We start from the raw sequence: 20705 nt of genomic DNA on the forward strand, positions 1-20705 counted from the left end.
ATGATATTACTACCAAAAAAATGAAGCCAGGAGAAAAACCATACATGGCCTTTTAGAATGTAAAGAAAACTGCTTCGTCCTGCAGCGTTTAAACACATTTTCAGTCATGTGATCACACTTCAGACTGACGGTTTGACCTTGAAACAAACAAACAGATGGACTATAAAACCACAGCAGTCTGTTCTGAGGCGTGTTACTGGAGCGCCGCAGCTCCTCGGACAGGAAACGCACGACGGCTGGTGTGTTTTCAGATGAAGCAGCAGAGCTGAAACAGAGCTGAGGTGTCGATGATGATGATGATGGTGATGATGACGAGCAGCAGAGTGTGTGAAACTGGCCGGAGGTTTACCACGGTGTCACCGAAGAGACAAAAACACACCACAAACTAAATGTCATTTCAGCAGACACACCTTCATTATTGTAGGAACTGAAGGTTTTTTTTATCTGAACTCTGCAGAGTTTCCTCCTTTTGTCTGGATCAGAATAAAGACGTCGCTGTCGTGAGAAGAGATAAAAGTCTTCCTCCTTTTAATGACTCAACTGTGACCGTTTGTATCTGAGCTTTAAAGACATAACAGCTGTTAATAACACGTCTTAATATAATACTGCATGTGTGACTCTGTGACATGATCCGGTGTTAAAACAGAAGAAGAAGAAGAAGAGCAGGTGAAAATATGACGACAGAACATCAACTAAAACTCTGCACTTCATTCATTTCTCAGGATCAAATCATCTGTAACACAACATGAGACAGAAATACATTTACTGATCATTTCTGCTTCAGACTCTTTATATTATAATGATTGTTGGAAAAATGTTTTTATGCCAACATGTCGGCCATGTTTCTCATTGACACTTAAAATGTAATAAATAAATCAACATGCTGTAATTCAAACATTTCATGAATCTTATAAGATAAACTTTATTGATCCCTCAAATTCACATGTAACAGCAGCTCAGACAGTGCAGGTAGAAAAGGGACTGAGTGACAAATTAATGTCATTTGTTTTATTAAATTTAGCCTCAGATTTCTCATCATTTTAATATTTACAGCCACATTTTTTGCTGCCATTTTATTTAATTACTGTTCTCAACAAATAATCGTCTATTTTGTCCAAAGATTCTCCAACAAAATACAAAAAAATATGATTAACACAAAATAAAAAATTTATTATTGCCTATTTTGGTCTGAATTATTTACAGTTGCAACAATTAATCACTTATTAAATTAATGACCAACTATTTTGGTAATTGATTAATCATTTTGAGTTATTTTTTTAATTAAAAAAACGTCTAAATTCTCTGATTCCAGCTTCTCAAATGTGAATATTTTCTGGTTTCTTTCCTCCTCTCTGACAGTAAACTGAATATCTTTGAATTGTGGACAAAACGAGACATCTGAGGACGTCATGTTGGACCAAACAACAAATCAATTAATTGAGAAAATGATCAACAGATTAATCGATAATGAAAATACTTGTTACAGGAAAGGTTTAAATGGTAGGTCAAAGGTTGAAAAATAGGTCCAAACATGTGGAGGACGCAGACGTACGTCCACGTCCTCCACATGTTTGTTTTATATTTGATCATTGTCAATCAACAGGTCGATCAATAATGCGAATAATAGTGACAGAAGAGGCTTGAAGAATACATCCAACCCTCCTCTTATGACACTAAACTGAGTATCTTTTCTGTTTTGGACATCAGAAGACGTTTGAGGACGTCACCTTGGGCTCTTGAAAACTCGATCAACATTTTTCTGATGGACCAAACCACTAATCGATTGATCGAGACATTGGATGACACTTCTTCTTCTTCTTGTTTTGTCTCTGTCTTCGTCCTCTGACTGTGTTCTGTGGTTGTAGATTTCAGACTCGGTGATGTGTCGTAATCTAAACTACAGACCGACATCAGATTGCAAAGGCTTGTGGGTAAAAAGGAAGTGAATGCTGACATCTGATAACCAGCAGTTCAAGTGAAATCTGAGATATTTTCTTTTCATGAGTGTCTGTGAATGTGAGTCAGCTGGAGGTCAGAGGTGTTTGGATCCGACTGAGCTGCACCTTTCATCAAAACTTTATCCAATCTGTAATCTGACTTTCAAATCACACGACGTGAAACATGTGTTCAAGGCAAAACGTGAGAAAAACATCTCATCTGGTTCAGATTACTGCCAAAAAAAAAAGATCACAGCATAGTCATTTAACATGTTTTCAACCAAAATCAGAATAAAGACGTAAAACTTTTCATTTCCTCTGATATCACAAATCATATCAGAGTCTGAGTCTGACTGACGTGTGTCTCTGTCTCCTCAGTGTGTAACTTCATGTGTCATGAGAAATGTCTGAAGACGCTGCGTTCAGCCTGCTCCTGCATGACTCCGTCTCTGGTGCGGGTGAGTAACAGACAGCCTCGGCTGAAACTCTAATCACAACGACATGATGTTTATTGATCAGCTCAGCACTGATCACTGAGCCTGGCTAACTGCTACAGCGATCAATAAACCAGCCATAAAGCCCGCCGGGCGCTGACAGAGTGGACCGGTGCTCCGTCCTCCTCCAACCTGCTCTCTGGATAAAATCATCATTCTCATTATTTCACAGACTGTATTTCAGTCCAGGCGGCTCGACGTTTAACTTGTGCTCCGACTGGACAGTCCTGACAGGAAGTTACACTCAGATTCAGCCAATCCCTGTGAGTCCTGCACAACCTTACAACTTTGTCCAATCACTGCAACTTTCCTGCAAATTTGACCAATAATTGTAGTTTCCCTCAAGTTCCAGGGATCATTTATTTCTTTTTATTTTGTCACTGAAGAGGTTTATCATAGTTACTGACATTTATGCCCTGTGCACTTATATGTTTATGATTTAAAGCATGTTTTCTCAGAGGCTCGTCTCCCTGGAACAAGTTGTCTTTTAGTTGTCTGTTTAATGAATTATACAGAAAAGAAATCACAATTTTCATTTGTTCCTGCAATTTCTTTGTCTTTGTAAAAACATTGCAACATACATTGCTTTTTTTTTTTTTGAAAAACTGTTGTGAAATCAGGCATTTTACCTGCAACGATCCCCCAAAGCCTGCAAAATCCTTGAGAGACCCTGAACCTGACAGACCGGACTCAGGGTTCATCCTACCCCTCTTCCATGTATGTCTCTGAGGAATCAAAGACGGAGACTTTCAACACTTACTCACAATTTCAATGTTAAATCTGCCGCCATAATCACGTCGTTTGTGCTGTATGAGGATGGAAAGCTTGACCGGCATAGCAACAGTAACTAAGGAGGGCGGGGCTTAGCGAAGGCTCAAATACGAGCGGCTGAATGAGAAAAATGTTAGTGACCCTCTGACTTTTGATTTGAGAAACGGTTTATTTCTCTTTCTTGGTGAAAAGAATCTGCCAACCTTTAAATTCAAATAAAATCCGATATTTACAGCAACACAGTCAGAGCTGTTTGTCGGCGTCTGGTTTCACTTTGTGTAACTCGACAAAAGAGACGTGGGCTCTTAATCTGCTGGGACTATAAGATTAACGTTAGCACCAGAGCTAACCACCTTAGAATAATACATGAACACTCCCATGTGGGAGCAGCAGCTGTTTTTCCTGTTCTTCCTCCTCGTTCAGTGACCTTTTCCTCTTTTACATCATCACCTGATTGTTACGGGACGTTCACACTGAAACCAGAAGGGTTCAGCTGAGACGTCCTTCCATTGAAAAATAGGTCCAAACAGGTGAGAACAGGTGGAGTGTTCGTGTGCTCCACCTGTTCTCACCTGTTTGGACCTATTTGACCTACCTAACCCTACCTGTTCAACTAGGGATCAATCTGGCAATAATTTTTCCACTAATCAATCAGTTGTTTTGTCCAGAAAATAATGATCAAAGTCCAAGATGGCGTCCTCAAATGTCTCATTTTGTCCTCAGCTCAGTAGATTTCTGTCTGATTCGTGGTTGTGAGTTTTCCTTCCTCAGCTGGACTCCTTCACGCCGTCTGCAGATTCTGATGTTTTGGTGAGAACCAGCTGCAGGTCCTCGCGGTTCAGAGGCCCCTGAGCTCGGGGGCCCCGTCACCTGGTGCTTCATGTTATATAACATGTCATGTTGGTTTAGTGATGCCTCGTCACGTTGTCACATCCTCGCAGCCTCTGAGATTCACTTTGAGCTGAGAGTTCATAAAGGAAGACTCACCGACCGTCCTGATTTTCCCAGGAGACCCCTGTGTTTTTTTTATTGGCTGCCTGGAGACACATTTTCTGACCTTCTTATTATCACAGACTGGTTCTGAGTCTGCAGGGTGAATAACAGGGTTCCTGCTCCTGCACAAAGTCAAATTCAAGCACTTTTCAAGGTGCATTTTTCAGCTTTTCCATCACCTGACAGCTGCGTTTTTCTGCTATAAACATCTCAGATTATTCTGTGTTTTGTTTCTGAATGTGTCTCACTCTTTCTGACTTTTCTTTCTGTTTCTAAAGAGTGAACTGTTCCATGTGACAGTGAATTATGAAAAGTAATGCAGTTACAGTTTCAATCTTTTTATCCAAAACCTGAACACTTTTCTTCTGGTGTTCACCACAGATGTTTACTTGTTATTTTCTTATTTTTAGTAGTTGCAGAATGTGCAGCAGAGAAAAGACTTCTGCTTTAAATGCATACAGTGTCTGAAAATAAAAATGTTCATTAACATTATTAGACACTGGAGCAGTAATGTGATTACTTTGCTTTTTTGTTTGTATGATTCATTTTTTCACAGAAAAGAGAAAATGGAAACTGTCTGACTTCTTGCATGAAATTTAATATGACAGTCTTTTCCTTATCGGTGAAAATATATCAAGTGTATCAAGAATTATTGCACATATATACAGATATTTCTTTAATCACAAGATGACTTGTATAGTCTATAAGAGAAAATATAAAAACTGTTATAATTTCTCCAGGTCTCATCTGTCTCAGAACAGTGAGTTAGTCTCTTCAAATAATGACAACATTTCTGAAAACTATGACTCACAGATCTCCTTGTTGACGTCTTCAGGTCGACAGGAAACTCAGCTGACTGTAAAACACAGACCTGAGTTTGTTTACATGAGATAATATGATATTAATATTTATTTAAGTGATTGTTTTGTTATCAGAGCCAGACAGAAGTTTATTGTTTCTGTCATGTGGTTCATTTTATTTCGGATATTTTTTTTCATTTTCCAATTCACAGTCACTTCTTGTCCAACACATCATCCAGCAGAAGTAATTCTTAGTTCAGCCTGAAAGTCTTTCTTTGATTTGCTGCTGTGCAGATAGTTTTTTCTTTTATTAGTGCGTATTAAATAAAAACAAAATCAAATTAATTCATTTTCACGTTATTCCAGGGCTGTACGTCTATAAAATGTCAGAAAATAGTAAAAAAAAAGTCCAGTTTTTCAGAATGATGTGTTTAAATGTCTTGTTTTGTCAGAGTAAAATTCAAAGATATGCAGTTCAATATGATAATAAACAAAGAAAATGCGTAAATCTCCATATTTGAGAGGCTGAAACAGACATTTACTGCAATATTTTCATGAACAATTACTTTAAAGATTAATTGATTATCAAAATAGTTTAATAGTTTCAGTCTTTTTCTAACATTTACCCTGTCAGGCAGGTGAGTTTCAGCTGCAGTCCTTTCTGTCGAGCGCTGCCTCAGATATCTGAGGACCACAGACACTCGAATCTATGTACTTAGTTACTGTCTTTTAGTTTTAGTTACGTCATTTTTCTGTGTTAACACTGCGAGTGTTTCCAGCGGCAGGATGTTAAGTTTTTTGTTTCAGTTGTGTTAACAGAGCGTCTCTGCTGCCCCCTGCAGGTCCCCGTGGCTCACTGCTTCGGTCCGGCGGGTCACAAGAAACGTTTCTGCTGCGTCTGCAGGAAACAGACGGAGGGAAACACGGCGCTGCGCTGTGAAGGTCAGACCAGTTTCACCACCAGTTCAACCAGTTTAACCAGCATCTGATGGAGCAGATTATCTGTAAATGATCATTATTTTAAACCAGTTTCCAGTGAAAACTTAGAGAAGAGCCTCAAACACCTTCAGGATGACTGAATGAAGTTTTGTTGCTGCCTGTTCAGAGAATTTAAATAATATCAGCTGTTTGATGCAGATCCTCTGTTTATCATCAGTGTTTCCAGTCTGTCAGTTTGCATGTAGTTTGCACGACATTTGAATGGAGCGCGCTCAGTGAGGAGACGCTGAATTTAGCTTTGAGGTCAAACGTCCTGCAGCGAGTCACAGAGGAGTGACAGAGTGAAGAGAGGACAGAGTCTGACCTGCACACAGTCACACCAGCAGAGTCCGAGCTGGACTGCAGAGAACAGCAGGAAACTTCAGAGAAATTATTACCAGAAAAATGTAGAACAGACTTTATTCAGTTCTGTAAAAACATCACTGGTTCAGATTCTTCATCTGCAGGAATAATGTTCATGCTAAAAATAAAATTACACCACTTATTATTACTTTTTATTATTATGAATGAAAACTGAAAATATTTTCACAATAAAGAAACTAATAATTATATAAACAAGGCAGCTTTCAAGACATTAAGCAACAAGAGAGTGAAATAAATTAAGACAAAATAAAAAGAGATTAAAGTAAAACGCATCAAATAAAACCAGATACTGTTACATGTTTCTGCAAATGCAACAGAAGATGATCATAAAAGTGCAGAAAATAATCAATCAATCAATAATAAACAGATAAATCAGCATCAGTCAGTTTTTGTCTATAATTAAACATTTAAATGTCTAAAAATGTAAAGTGGTGAAGTGCAGACCTGTGAGTGAGACCGTGACCTTTGACCTCACATTCATGACGTGAGAGAGCTGCTGTGACCTGGATTACATGTCACTGATGTGTGTGTGTGTGTGTGTGTGTGTGTGTGTGTGTGTGTTTCAGTGTGTGAGCTGCATGTCCACGCTGACTGTGCTCCGTTCAGCTGTGCAGACTGTCGACAGCCTCACCAGGACGTTTCTCTGCAGCAGCAGGTCAGTGTCACACCTGCAAACTACCGTAAAGTCTCTAATAGAAGCTCAGGCTAATAATTCATTAATATAATGTTGATTTCTGCAGCAACACGTCCATCAGAGTTTCATCATGATCATCATAAACACCTCTGTCACTGCTGCTGGTCCCTCTTGTTTTTGTCTTCGTCTCCAGGAAATCTGCCCTCCTGTGTGAGAAAACTCACCAAACTCACAGGGGCACACGGTCCAGTCCTGTGCCAAACGTCCTCATCTGGCTTTGTAGGCTAATAGGTTGGTGGCCCTGATGGTGGCGCTACAACCAACTTTGAAAATTCATAACAAATCATCCGTATGTGCTGTAACTTGCAACTTGCAGCAAAATGTCGCCCCAGTTGAGCAGAAACGTTCACCAGTACATCACTCTGTTTTTACAAAAACTTTTTAAATCCGTCTCTTCACACATTTCTTTGTTCAGTCGGATCCAAAGCTGCTGCATCTTCAGACTGTTCTTCACAAACCATCCAGACAGATTCTGGATTTATCAAGAATTGAACTCATGGTGTTTTACTGTAAACAGCAGTGACTTCATGCAAAGTAAATCTCTGTGATGTTCATAGAAAAACAATGACAAAGTGTTGATGGGAGATGTAGTGATTTTTTTTTAAATGTTTGAATTGCATCCTCATGTGACTGCAGTCAGTGGAAAGTCGAGCATCTTTAAACATCAGTGTGTCACTGACTGACGGAGCGATCAGTCATTTGTCATTTGTCTCCTCTTTTCTCTTCTTCCTCCTCTTCATCCTCAGCATGCCTGGCCCCAACCCAATTTTTATTTTGCAAAGTGCAGGGAACTACAATATGATTTAAATATAATATGTTGAGGTGAACGTGCACAAGAAAGCTGAAAATAATTCAGCACCTGTAAGTCACCTGCATGTTAGAAAATACAGGTTATAACTCACAGCTGATTCATCTAAACGGAGCTCAGACGTCCAGTTTAATGATCAGTTTCAGCACAGAGAGACGAAGACGGAGACAGAGACAGAGACGGAGACTCGTACTGCAACATGTCCTGATAATAATAATCATTTTTAGAAATAATTTCATTTATACAGAACTGTTCCAGCTTCAGCACAAAATAAAATACAGATGATACTGATGATGATATTATCCAGAAATATTATGATAAAGGATATTATTGTCCTTTTAAAACCAGCCACTGATACAGTGATGATGTAACAGCATAATTAGGGCTGAAACTGACAATTATTTTCATTAATAGTTGTTTGCCTATAAAATGTAGGAAAACATTGATCAAGATGACGTCCTCAAATGTCTCATTTTGTCCAGGACATCTTCTACATGTACTTTCTGATCTACTGTCTGCAGGATTTATTTTTTTCTCACACTGCAGCAGCACTCACTGCTGCTGCTGCTGCTGCTGCTGCTGTTGTTGTTGTTGTTGTTGTTGTTGTAAGGATCGGTTGCAGGATCGTTGTTGGTGTGTTGTTATCGGAACACGACCTGCAAAAACCTGGTCTTAAGTCAATGCTACGGGATTTTGACCTTTTAAAAGACGTGTTACTCAGCCAGTAGGACGAGTCCACACAGGAGTAAGAGTCCAAACAGGAGTAAGAGTCCACACAGGAGTAAGAGTCCACACAGGCGGGTTCTCAACGTGTGCACTTCTGATTCATTCTGATTAATAGGTGATGAAGCTGTGTGTTGATGAGCTGCACGGCAGCTGGATCTTCACTGATTGTTTATATTTGACAGGATCTGATAATTAATGTTCTGTGTTCTTCTACACGTCCAGAAAGTCTCAGAGTATAAATCCTTCCATCTGATTCTGTCTGAAAGAAAGATTTCCTCTTCTTCTCTCCTGACAAGTTTATAAAAAGACTTTTTACTTTCTTTGCTTAAATATTAACCATATTTGCTGCAGTGACATTACAGTGTGCAGGGAGATGAAACTGAAAACAGCCTCTCTGATCATCTTCGTTCAGCTCCTGTGGTTTCAGGCTCCTCCACCTTTTCTTCCCTCCTCCTCCTCCTCCTCCTCCTCCTCCTCCTCCTCCTCCTCCTCCTCCTCCTCCTCCTCCTCCTCCTTCTTTTCTCTCTTTCCCCCCTTTTTGTTTTTTTATTTTTATTTCATTTTATTTATTTCTCGTCCTTATTGTCTGTTGTTTTCTCCTTTCCTTTTGTCCTTTTTTATTTTGATGATGTGTCACTTGGTGTTTGACCAATAAGCTTGCAGCTTGACAGGGAACTGCCCTCCCACCAACTCATTCGTGTCACACAGCACTGGTGTTACACTCTCTCTCTCCTTTTTCCTGAAAAGGCATTTTAATTTCAGACGAACACACGGTGATCTTGAAGTGTTTTTGAAGGACTGTGTGTCGCTGCTGCAGCGCCACCTGCTGATCGTTTTGGTCCAATCAGAGGCTAAATTAGAATAAACACCTGCATGCACCTGTTCCTTCTCACCTGTGGCTCTTTACCTCACCACCTCTCTTCCTCTGTCAGCTGTTCAGCATCCCCACAGCTGTGACCTTTAAAGGTCCAGTCCGTCAGATTTATGTGGACGTAAAGTCAGAATATGTCAGAGACGTGATATAATATTGATCGGTTTGTTGTCATTGGTGTAAAATCAGCTGAAAATAAGGATGGTGGTGTTTTTGTTCAGAGGCGTCTCTGCGTCTCTACAGAAGCTCAGAGAGGACAAACCAAACACTGACTCCAGATCTGTGTGTTATTGATCAGGGCTGAGTGTGACTGATCACCTGACACCTGCCGCTGTCACACACTCTTTAATCAAAGATCTCCAGTGAGACAGTTAATGAAGGGCTCACTTCAGTGTGAGTATTGATCTCAGCTGATTGATCAGTCACAGACATTGATTAGAATGAACTGGTTCTCAGTTCACTGACTGGAGAGAAACCAGTCGGAGCTAACAGGAAGTGATCGATACGTCCATTCAGAACATTTTTTTTTCCCAGTACGCTCTGACTTCCTGTCTGCAGCTCGCAGCTCATTGGTTCCTACTGAAGATGTAAAAACACATATTTGTAGTTTCATGTTTTAAACGGTGCATTTTTAGGGACTATTTTCAGCGGCGGATTAATCCACATTTGATGCTCTGGTGAGAATTTGGGGCTGAAAATGGTCACAAACAAATAGTGGAGTGTTTCAGTGATGAGTCCTGAAAGGTTTGAATAAAAAGGGAATTTAACTTTTTAAAATATAAATTAGGAACTTTTATAACATACTTTTCTCCATTACCTTGGATTATGTTCACATTTTATTTTAACATATTGTTTATTTTATTTACGTCCAAGTTTGTACGTCAATGAAGATTTTCATTTACTTAAAGGAGAGAAAAGCAAAAGACAGCGAGACGATAAAAAACCTGAAGACATGTTAACTTTGGTCTGACTTTATAAACAATAACTGTCTCTCAGGAAAATGGACATTTTATGATTTGCAACAAAAATGACTCAAACAAAGTGTGTGCACTTTTATTTATGAACTTGTACACATTATTATGATGTAATCCACCTGTACAGCACATGGAAACATGAACACTGAGGACCGGCTGTGTGCTGAATGTTTTTAGTTGTTCAGTAAAAAAGAAAATGAGAAATAAAAGTTTTTGAACACAGAATAATTAAAATGACACCTGTCAGGTAAAGTGGTCACATCAATGAGTCGGTGCACAGAAAAGGAGAGATAAAGAAATACATTTCTCTCATTAAACCTCCTTCTGACCCAGGGTCTACTTTCTGTCGCTGCAGGATACGTTCCACCACCACTGGAGGGAGGGTAACCTGTCGTCTGCTGCCAGGTGTGAGGTGTGTCGGCGGTCCTGCGGGTCTTCTGACGTCCTGTCGGGGATGAGGTGTGAGTGGTGCGGCATCACGGTAAGACGACAGTCCTGATGATCCCGTCTGTGGACCAACTCACAGACCTGTAGGGACACATGGGTTCTAACTGGTCTGTGGTCATGTGACTGTTGGCTAATTTGACACTGATGAGGAGACAGTGATGACGGGACACTGATGAGGAGACAGTGATGAGGAGACAGTGATGAGGAGACAGTGATGAGGAGACACTGATGAGGAGACAGTGATGAGGAGACACTGATGAGGGGACAGTGATGAGGGGACAGAGATCAGGAGACGTGTCCTCCTCACTTTGATGTACTGACTGCAGCGTCTCAGTGTCCTCTGGCTGTGAGAGGACAGGACGTGATCAAACTGTTGATCAGTTCGTCTGAGTCTCCTTCAGTTTTTTTATTTTCTCTCTGAGTCACAAACACATCAGTGACTGATTCAGATTCTTTGGCCCTGAGTTTTGTCTCTCAGGCTGAATCCAGGTTTCCTCTGCAGTTTGATTTTAGTCATTTTCAAATCTGGATAAATAAGGAAAAAAAAAGAAAAGAGAGTATGGAAAAAATATTTGTAGTTCCAGACTTTTGCCCCTATTCTGTTTTTTAAAATATAAAATTTAGAATTTCTAAAATAACCACAGTGTTTTTCAGGGCGTATTATTTCACTAAAGTTCAACTTTTAAAGAATTTTTTATGAGTTATTAAAAGAGAAAACAAGCTGAGCGAGAAAAACATGAGGAAGAGCCACATTAAACAGATGAAACACCCAGATCACTTCTGTAAATCACTGATTATTGATCAGCTCGTGTGTTTGTCTGTCGTCTCTGCAGAGTCACGCGGCGTGTTACCTCAGCGTGCCACCAGAGTGCACTCTGGGACGTCTGCGCTGCATGCTGCTGCATCCGGCCTGCGTCCGCCTCGACTCCAGAAACTTCAGCAAGATGCACTGTTACCGCATCACAGAGAGCTGCAGCCACGACCTGGGTACACACACACACACACACACACACACACACACACACACACACACACACACACACACACACACACACACACACACACCTCCTGACCACATCCTCTGTGATGCTGCTGACACACAAACACTGCGTTCATTTCCTGACTGCTTCACTCTGCTCCTGCGAGTGTGAAACAAAAAGAAAAATGAGGTTTTTCACAACAAGTTTCTGACGTTAATAAAGAAAACAAACTTTCGGTGTTCAGAGTCTGAAGGTTCGACCTGCAGAAAACAGAAAACAAGAAATCTGCTCAGGTCTAAAGGTGGAAACTAAACAAGACAAGAACGAAAAGAAAAGAAAATTAAAAACTGCTCAGGTGGAAAAATATAATTCTATAGTGATTTTGTTGAACTGACCCTTTAAATCTTTTTAACAATGGAAACTATGAAAAAGTGAAATCACATATTTGACATAAATCTGTTATAATGCTTTCATCTCTTCTGTGCACACAAATGAAAATAAAACTAAAACCAAAACTGAATGTCGGTTTAAAAGAAAGTGAATTAAAACACTATCTGAAGTTTTCACCTGGACTCACCTGGTAACACAACAAACATCTTTTTCTTTCTTTCTTTCTTTCTTTCTTTCTTTCTTTCTTTCTTTCTTTAGTCAGTCAGATAAAAATCTCACCTTTTAAAGGAAGAGCAGACAAAGAGGGCAGATTAAAATCACTTTAATAAACCTGATTAATGCTGAATGTCACTTTTTATATTTGAAGCTTCTCCAGGTTTTAAACTCGGCTCCTCTCAGACACGCAGGTCACAGTTCTACCCAGAACCCAGCACAAAAGCTTATATCTAGAACCATCTGTGAAAGGTTCCACCTCTTTAGTCTTATAAAGAACCCTTGACAAACCCTTTCTGTCAAAAAGGGTTCTTCAGAAGCCAGTTGTTCTGGCTAGAACCACAGGAAGAGTGAATTCTCTGAAACATAAAGATCTTCATGTTTCAGATGTTTATTTGATAGAAGATCAATTAAATTTAACACGATCGATCAAAGTCTTAACAACCGATTCATGGATGACTGAGTAAATAATTATCATCCCTCGTCTGCACATTTCTGGTTGGAAACGTTTCATTTGATGCTTTTAACTTGAAGTATTTGAGTCTGACAGTTTTTCCTCCATGTTTTCATCAGATAACTCCGACGACGTCGATCCGTCTGCTGCGGCGTCTAAAGACGGTCAGTCAGCTGCTGCAGAGTCGGGTCAGTTCACGAATTCAGTCCTCATCCAAAAAACGACATCTGGATTTTCACAGATTTAGGATCAGTTCTGAAAAAACATATGTTTGTTTTGTTCACTTTGTTGTTGTGAATTTTGATCGAGATCCCAACGTCCCTGCAGACATCAGATCAGATCTGTGAGAGAAGAGGAAGTTTAAGTGTGTGTGTGTGTGTGTGTGTGTGTGTGTGTGTGTGTGTGTGTGTGTGTGTGTGTGTGTGTGTCCCACAGGGAAACAGTTTCTGAAGGTGTTTGATGGTGATGATGCAGTCAAGCGCGGCTTGTTCCGATTGGTCTCCATCCTCCGAGCCACAAGGAATGAGGAAGTGGTGGTGAGAGCTCCGCCCCTTCTCTAAAACATGTCACACACACACACACACACACACACACACACACACACACACACACGCGCACACACACACACACGCTCAGTTATACAGGAGAAACACCATTAAAATCTGCGCACGGTTTAGTTAGAGAATAAAAGCAGGTAATTAAGATTTTAAAAGGACAGGAAACATTCAGCCCTGGGTTTTGCCTCTCAGGCAGCCTTAACCTGATGATCAGTGGAATTTGTTGGTGCAGCCTTCCTCTGCATGTTGCATTACAGGGTGACTGGAATAAGATTTTTGTTTTTGATTTACAGATGACAGTGTGTGATGTTATTAATTAAAAAAAAGACGCTAAAATTGAGCATCAATCAAAGTCCAGGCCACAGAGGACATTATTAAGCCAAGCCAGTAATTTTCGATGAAGAAAACTTTATTACAGTGTCTGATCTGATGCTCATCTTGATTCTACCTTGAAAAGAAATACAGCTTCAACAATTTATTGGTTAATTGATCATTGATTGATTATTAAATTAATCACCAACTGTTTTGATTATCTTATCTTATTTTGAAATTTATTTATTAAGAAAAAAAGTCAAATTTCTCTGATTCCAGCTTCTTAAATGTGAATGTTTTCTAGTTTCTTTCCTCGTCTCTGACAGTAAACTGAATATCTTTGAGTTGTGGACAAAACGAGACATTTGAGGACGTCATCTTGGACTTTGATCAACTAGTAATCAATTAATCAACTATGAAAATAATTGTTAATTGCAGCCCCATAAAGAAACATCAAAAATCAACTGAATCATCATATATTTTCAGGATATATTTGTCACCGTTGTACAGAAGCCAAGAACAGTCGTACTTTAATTATTTTTATGTTATTAATTCCATTAAATGGAGATTATGAGTTAATTATCTCATTAACTTGGGAAACAAACCTTTGTTTTTACTCATTAGCACAAGAAAACAAGCTCTGTCCTAAAATACTGATACATCCTGGATTTGTGTGTAAAACATTTGTGATCTTTTGTGATTAAAACTTTATTTCTGTGACTGTGAATCTGGTTTAATAGGATAATAAACATTGTCCCCACTGAAGTGTGTCCTGACGCTGTAGTACCTGTGTCGTCCTGCAGGAGGCGGCGCTGAGAGCCTTCTACCTCCCAGATGAACCTCAGGACTTCGAGCTGCACGAGATCGGTGGCCTGCAGCGTCTCCATAGTGACGACATCCTCAACCGTAACGGCGGTCCGGACAACAGGAGCTCTCTGAAGGACGGGGGGGACGCCTGGCTGCTGAGGGCCAAACCGCGAGACGCTGAGGTCATCAAGGTGTACGCCTCCTGGCCCAGGTGAGCATTCATCTTCCTACCAGTTAATAATCCAGCAAGTAATTTAAGTGTTTCTCCAGTTTGTCAATGTCCTCGGCTGCTCTGTGTTTCAGGTCGGGTCCAGCCTTCGTCTCCGTCTCCGTCTCTCAGAGCAGCACAACAGCTTCAGTCCTCACTGAGGTCCTCAGTCAGCTGGACAGACAGGTAACACTGTCCTCCAGAGACTTTTAGCTTGGACTGAAATTTAGTTTAATCAGTTTAAACAAAATAAATCAATTATGTATTTCTGGTCAGTCAATTTTATCAGCTTTGGACAGAGTTAGGCTGCCTGTTTCCTCCTGTCTCCAGTCTTTATGCTAAGCTAAGCTAACAATCTATCAATTCAATTCTCAGCACGAAAAAGAGAATGAACATATTCTCCAAAAGGTCAAACCGTTCCTTTATTTTTAACATTTAGATACGGACAAATTATTCTGAACACTAAAACCTAATAAATATTATAGATGAATATTTTGCCCTTTTCTTTTGTACACATCTTATATTTGTCACAAAATATAATAAAATGTTGGTAATAGGTAATAAGATGTTCTGTCAGCAAATAAAAGAGGCTGTAGATGTTTGCAGACCTGAGGCATTTTTATCAACATCAAGAGAGTTCCAAGGACGGAACCCTGAGGTTCTCCACAAAGCAGCTTAGCTCTGTTTGAGTTATAGTTATAAAGTGTTCTCTGTTTTTTAAATAATGAAGACTGTGTGTTGTTTCAGGATGAAGACGTGTCCAGTTTCAGTCTGATGGAGGTCTACATGAGCAGCAAGCAAGGTGAGCAGAAACATCAAGAATAAAGGATGAACAAAAACACCAGACAGGTCCTTTAAAACCTCTGAACTGTCAACTTTCAGTATCATTAAAAGCTGCAGCAGGTGATGAAACAGGATTAAAGCTCAATCTGTGCTGGAAAATTAAAGACATCCAGTCACTAAACAAACATCCCATAATATGTCAGTCTGTCTAAAAATAAACCTTAAATGAGATCATTAAAGCCTGAAATCACTGTCGTCTGTCTTCAGTTCTCAGTAAATACTGATTCATTTTAAAGTAGTGATTCACTCAAAACTAAACTACTGCTGACGTGTCAGTCTGTTGCTAGGAGACATCGGTAGCTTCGTTTGGTACGGAAGCTGAGAACAGCTTTGCTTACGATTATTTATTTTTTATTATTTAATTTCAAGATTCAAGATTTGAAGAACTTTATTGTTGTTGTGCAGGAACAACAAAACTACAGTTTCATCTTCTCCAGTGGTTCTTGTAGTCACACGGATTTATAAATTAAGATTCACACAAATTTACAAAGAAAAGTGTAAAATAATAAATATAGAAATACAGTTAACAGCAGAAAGTAAATACCTGTAGTACAATAGTCAAGTTATCTAAAGATCATGAGTTAATTATTATTAATTATTTTATCTCAAGATAACAAAGCTTGTTTTCTTGTGATACTGGATTTATCTCGTTACCTTGAGGAAGAAAAAGTCTTATTCCTTGACATAAAGAGAAAACTTATTGCAAGAAAACAAGTTAATTATTTTGTTATCTAGAGAAAATAAAACCATTAACTCGAGATGAAAAAACGAGCATGGCCTTTCTCAGCTTCCGTACTTGTGTTATTTTAATGAAATGTAATTTAAAATCTTCCAGATTGAATCCAGTCCACGTCTCCTCTTTTACTCGAAACAGGTCAGGTGTTAGCATGCTAATGTTAGCATTAGCTTTATCTGTCACAGCAGCTCCATCTGCAGCTCGTATCTCTGTGTAACAACCAGTTTACAGGCTGCAACCTGTTTGAGTTCAGTCATGATAAAACTTTAGTGTGTTAGCATGATGCTAAGCTTAAACTGGGGGTCATGTGACACCTCCATGTTTGTCCTCCAGTCCAGAGACAGACGTTGACTCCTCAGGAGAAGATTCTGGACAAAGTGCAGGAGATCAGGAAGGTAGGAGGAGAAAACAACAACAACAACAACAACAACAACAACAACAACTGCAGCAACACAACACACAAACAGACACATTGAATAATTGTTTTTTAAATGTTCCTCTCACCTTAAGTTCATAAACGTTTTTTCTTTGTCATGAAAGTTCGTACATTTCTGTTCATCACAGTTTTTTTTTATTTGCGATGAGGCTTCACGCCCTCAAACTGTTCCTGAAGGCTGAAACAGAGGAGTGTGTTATATTTTATTTATTCTTTGGTTGTTTGTTTCCCAGGTGTCTCTGCGTCAGATGAACCAGACTCGGTTCTACATCGTGGAGAACAAGAACCGGGCGGTGTCGGTCCAGCTGCTGATTGGAGGACTGCCCCCCCTGCTGACTAAAGAGGAGTACAGCCAGCTGATCCAGGAACACCTGACCATCAAGAGTGAGTCTGACAACACTAAATTATTATTCTTTGTTATTTTGGTTCTAGTGAACGTTCTCCAGTGAAACGCTCTGGATGTTTCTCTGTCTTCTTATCCAGGGCGTCTCACAGCAGGACCGCTCGTCTGACTCTGTCTCTTTGTGTCTCTGCAGGTCACCTGGTCACCATAAGCCAAATCTATGCCAGTCAAGGTGAGGCGGTTGTCATGGAAACCACCCCACTGGGTAGATTTTCAGGATGTGTGCAGCGCTCAGATCAAATATTTAAATCTCAAAGTGTCTCATCTCTTCTGTCTTTAACCTGAAAGTGACTGTGAGGTTTCATAAAGACCAGTGTTTCCATTAAATGTCCAGTTTACAGATGATCTAAAGTTTATTTATTTATTCCACAGTTCTTCATTTACTGTTCTACTTCTGTTCTAGTACAATGAAAAGCACAGATACAAAACTGGGCATAAATAAAGGCAGGAGGGAATCTGGGAAAATAAAACTGACTGATATTGTTGATGAGTGTGTGTGAACATCACCTGTACACAGTTTTAAAAGCTTGTGTGTGTGTGTGTGTGTGTGTGTGTGTGTGTGTGTGTGTGTGTGTGTGTGTGTGTGTGTGTGTGTGTGTGTTGTGTTCAGGTGCAGTGGCGTTGCAGATCTCGTGTTTCTCTGAAGCAGAGAGGATCTACATGTTGGCTAAAGACACGATGGTCAACAACAAGGCGCTGACGTCACTCGTCATCCCGGAGATCGAGGTGACTCACCTGATGATTGGCTGATTCATCTCTGTTAATAATATGTTGGATTCATGTTAATGTGTATTTTCGGACATGTTTTATACATATCATCCCGCCTCAGTCTTCCTCGTCTTTGTCGTCTCTCAGCACAACAAACTGGGAGGAGACGTCTGTCCTCTGCTGGTGTTCGTCAACCCGAAGAGCGGCGGTCTGAAGGGCAGAGAGCTGCTCTACAGCTTCAGGAAGCTTCTGAACCCTCATCAGGTCTTTGACATTTCCAACGGAGGGCCGCTGGCTGGGTGAGAGACGCGGACACGTCTTCAACTGTCAACCAATGAGAGGAGAGATGATGACTGGCACAAGACACACGTCACATCTTGATTTATTTAATCCATGTACAGAGAACAGGGATCCTGAGAGGAGTTTTTATTTTTTAGTCTTTGCTTCGTCTTGGTGCTTGTAAGGATCATATTTGTATTTTTTTAAATATTTCATCTCTTTAAGTATAAATATAAATCAGATATACTTTTATAAAATCACTTTTTAGGTGATCTTGTTTGTTTCAGGTCATTTCACACTGAAAATCAACCTAAAGAAACCTGAAACTTGCTTGAAAAAGGTACAAATTCCAAAATTGATGTACACAAAATTTCATAAAACTCTGATTTCAAAGTCTAAAGGGAAATTTTCATGAAATATATTGATCACATATCTGCTCCCCAGAGGCTGAACCCTTTAAATATTAATGACCCCCATGACAAAGTAATCAGACTACTCCAAGACACCCAACTTTATTTTAGAAGCATGAAGCTTTTTGTTTTTTCAGTTTTGGTCTGACTTGATTATGTACGATGTACAAGACAAAAATTTACTTTAATTGTTCAAAAATGAAGGAAAATTACCAACAGAATGTGAAAAAATAACATTTCTGACATCATATCAAAGACGTCTGTTTTGTGTTGCAGAGATTTGTATTGAAGTTAGCATGCTAACCAGCTAGCTTTGGCCCCTTTTGTACTTTGACTGTTATTCTTACATTTTGCACCTTTAATAAAACTTTTCCTGCCTGAGATCTTTGTCCTGCACATCCAGAAAGTTGATTAGAAACTCAGTGTCACACGTTCGTGTCCAAGAACTGTCTTTCTGGGACATTTGGTGTCTTTATTCCTCCAAACTCTTTGCAGGAAACAGGTTTGTCTGTACAAGTTTCACTGTAAAATCTTTCTGTTCTTCTTCTGTGGTGCAGCCTGCACACGTTCCAGGAGGTTCCGAGGTTCCGGGTGTTGGTCTGTGGGGGTGACGGGACGGTGGGCTGGGTGCTGGGAGTACTGGAGGCTGTCCGGCACAAACTGGTCTGTCGAGAGCCGCCGATCGGCATCGTTCCGCTGGGAACAGGTCAGAACAACCAGTGCTGCAAGTTTTATCATCATTGATTCTAAAATATCTACTAAAACAAAAAATAAATCTGTTTCGTCCCATCAGGTAACGACTTGGCTCGGATCCTGCGGTGGGGAGCAGGTTACAGCGGCGAGGACCCGCACCACATCCTGGTCTCTGTGGACGAGGCGGACGAGGTTCTGATGGACCGATGGACCATCCTGCTGGACGCTCAGGACATCTCTGAGGACGGGAAGGACAACGGATTCCTGGAGCCGCCCAAGGTCTGATCCAGGTCCTGCAGGACAGTCAGGACCATTTAACACCTCGTTAGGTTTTTATTAATCAGTCTCTCAAGTCTGGATCAGTTTGTGGTGGTTTCTGGTCCCATTTGTTCAGCTGTTTCTCAGCTTGAATACAGAAGATCTATCGTCCCTGTTTTCATGAATCTTTGTGACATGGAAGAAGGAAGAGCTCATTAAATTTTGGAGCGAATCCAAACTGGACGGACACACTTTTTTTGACATGAGGTGAGACAGAGCATTTGGCCGAGGTCTGCAGTCCCTGAGTGCCGCGCTGCCTGAGGCTCATATCACAGAAATATTTCACAGGAAAATATGAACTCTCTAAAACCAAATTCAGTTTAAAATTTTAAAAAAGCTCCTGCTGCAGTCAAACCGTTTTATTCTTTGGAAACATGTCGGCTCATATGACAGAAAGGTCCTCAGCACCTCATCAGCTGATGACCAGTTAGAATAAGGATGATGATGTTAGATTGTGAAAAGTGTGAAAAGTACCAAACTTACCCTTTAACAGTCTTAGTAAAGGTGTAGGTAAAGGTCAGTTTAATTGTCATATATACAATCATACTGTGGACAACATCCAATCAGATTCAGTCTCTGTGTTTATCCCTCCCAGCTGCTGTGCAGCGCCGGGGAACCGACTCCAGCTCTGAAACAGCGTCTTGGTCAGGAGAACTAATCTATCATACATGCTTTTGATTTGTTTTTATTCAGAAATAACATTTTTATTCAGGACGGTTTACTTACTCAACAGCTTCCTGATTGTCTTCTGAACCTCAGAGTCCTTCTTGAAGGACGTAAAGTCATCGTCCATCATTCAGCGCATTTTTCTCTACAGTTTCTTCTCTGTTCACTTGTCTTTGTTTAAAATGTCGAGCATGTTTCTCTGTATGCAGATGACATGTCGCTGTACCTGTAAATCTAACAGGTGCATTTTTCTGTCAGATTGTGCAGATGAACAACTACTTTGGTCTCGGCATCGACGCGGAGCTCAGCCTCGACTTCCACCAGGCCAGAGAAGACGAACCAGATAAATTCACCAGCAGGTAAAAAAATCTGGTTTTCTTCTTCTGCACATAAAGACTTTATTTATCGTCAGCTC

The 20705-nt window shown here is 40.1% G+C and overlaps 1 protein-coding gene across 1 annotated transcript in view; it reads left to right on the forward strand.

The window, feature by feature from the left end:
- dgkq (diacylglycerol kinase theta) overlaps positions 1–20705 on the forward strand; it is a 29265-nt gene that overhangs the window by 4374 nt on the left and 4186 nt on the right. The window contains exons 2-19 of the mRNA XM_084718524.1: positions 2316–2395; positions 5838–5937; positions 6924–7012; positions 10786–10911; positions 11711–11864; positions 13034–13102; positions 13350–13450; positions 14587–14801; positions 14894–14984; positions 15546–15600; positions 16711–16772; positions 17047–17197; positions 17350–17388; positions 17827–17942; positions 18072–18223; positions 19171–19319; positions 19407–19585; positions 20549–20649. Coding sequence (XP_084574650.1) covers positions 2316–2395; positions 5838–5937; positions 6924–7012; positions 10786–10911; positions 11711–11864; positions 13034–13102; positions 13350–13450; positions 14587–14801; positions 14894–14984; positions 15546–15600; positions 16711–16772; positions 17047–17197; positions 17350–17388; positions 17827–17942; positions 18072–18223; positions 19171–19319; positions 19407–19585; positions 20549–20649 — 2029 coding nt within the window. The remainder of the gene's footprint in view (positions 1–2315; positions 2396–5837; positions 5938–6923; positions 7013–10785; positions 10912–11710; positions 11865–13033; positions 13103–13349; positions 13451–14586; positions 14802–14893; positions 14985–15545; positions 15601–16710; positions 16773–17046; positions 17198–17349; positions 17389–17826; positions 17943–18071; positions 18224–19170; positions 19320–19406; positions 19586–20548; positions 20650–20705) is intronic.

The sequence above is a fragment of the Lutjanus erythropterus genome, chromosome 5 (assembly GCF_056507025.1).
Source record: "Lutjanus erythropterus isolate fLutEry1 chromosome 5, fLutEry1.hap2, whole genome shotgun sequence".
Classification (NCBI taxonomy): domain Eukaryota; kingdom Metazoa; phylum Chordata; class Actinopteri; order Lutjaniformes; family Lutjanidae; genus Lutjanus; species Lutjanus erythropterus.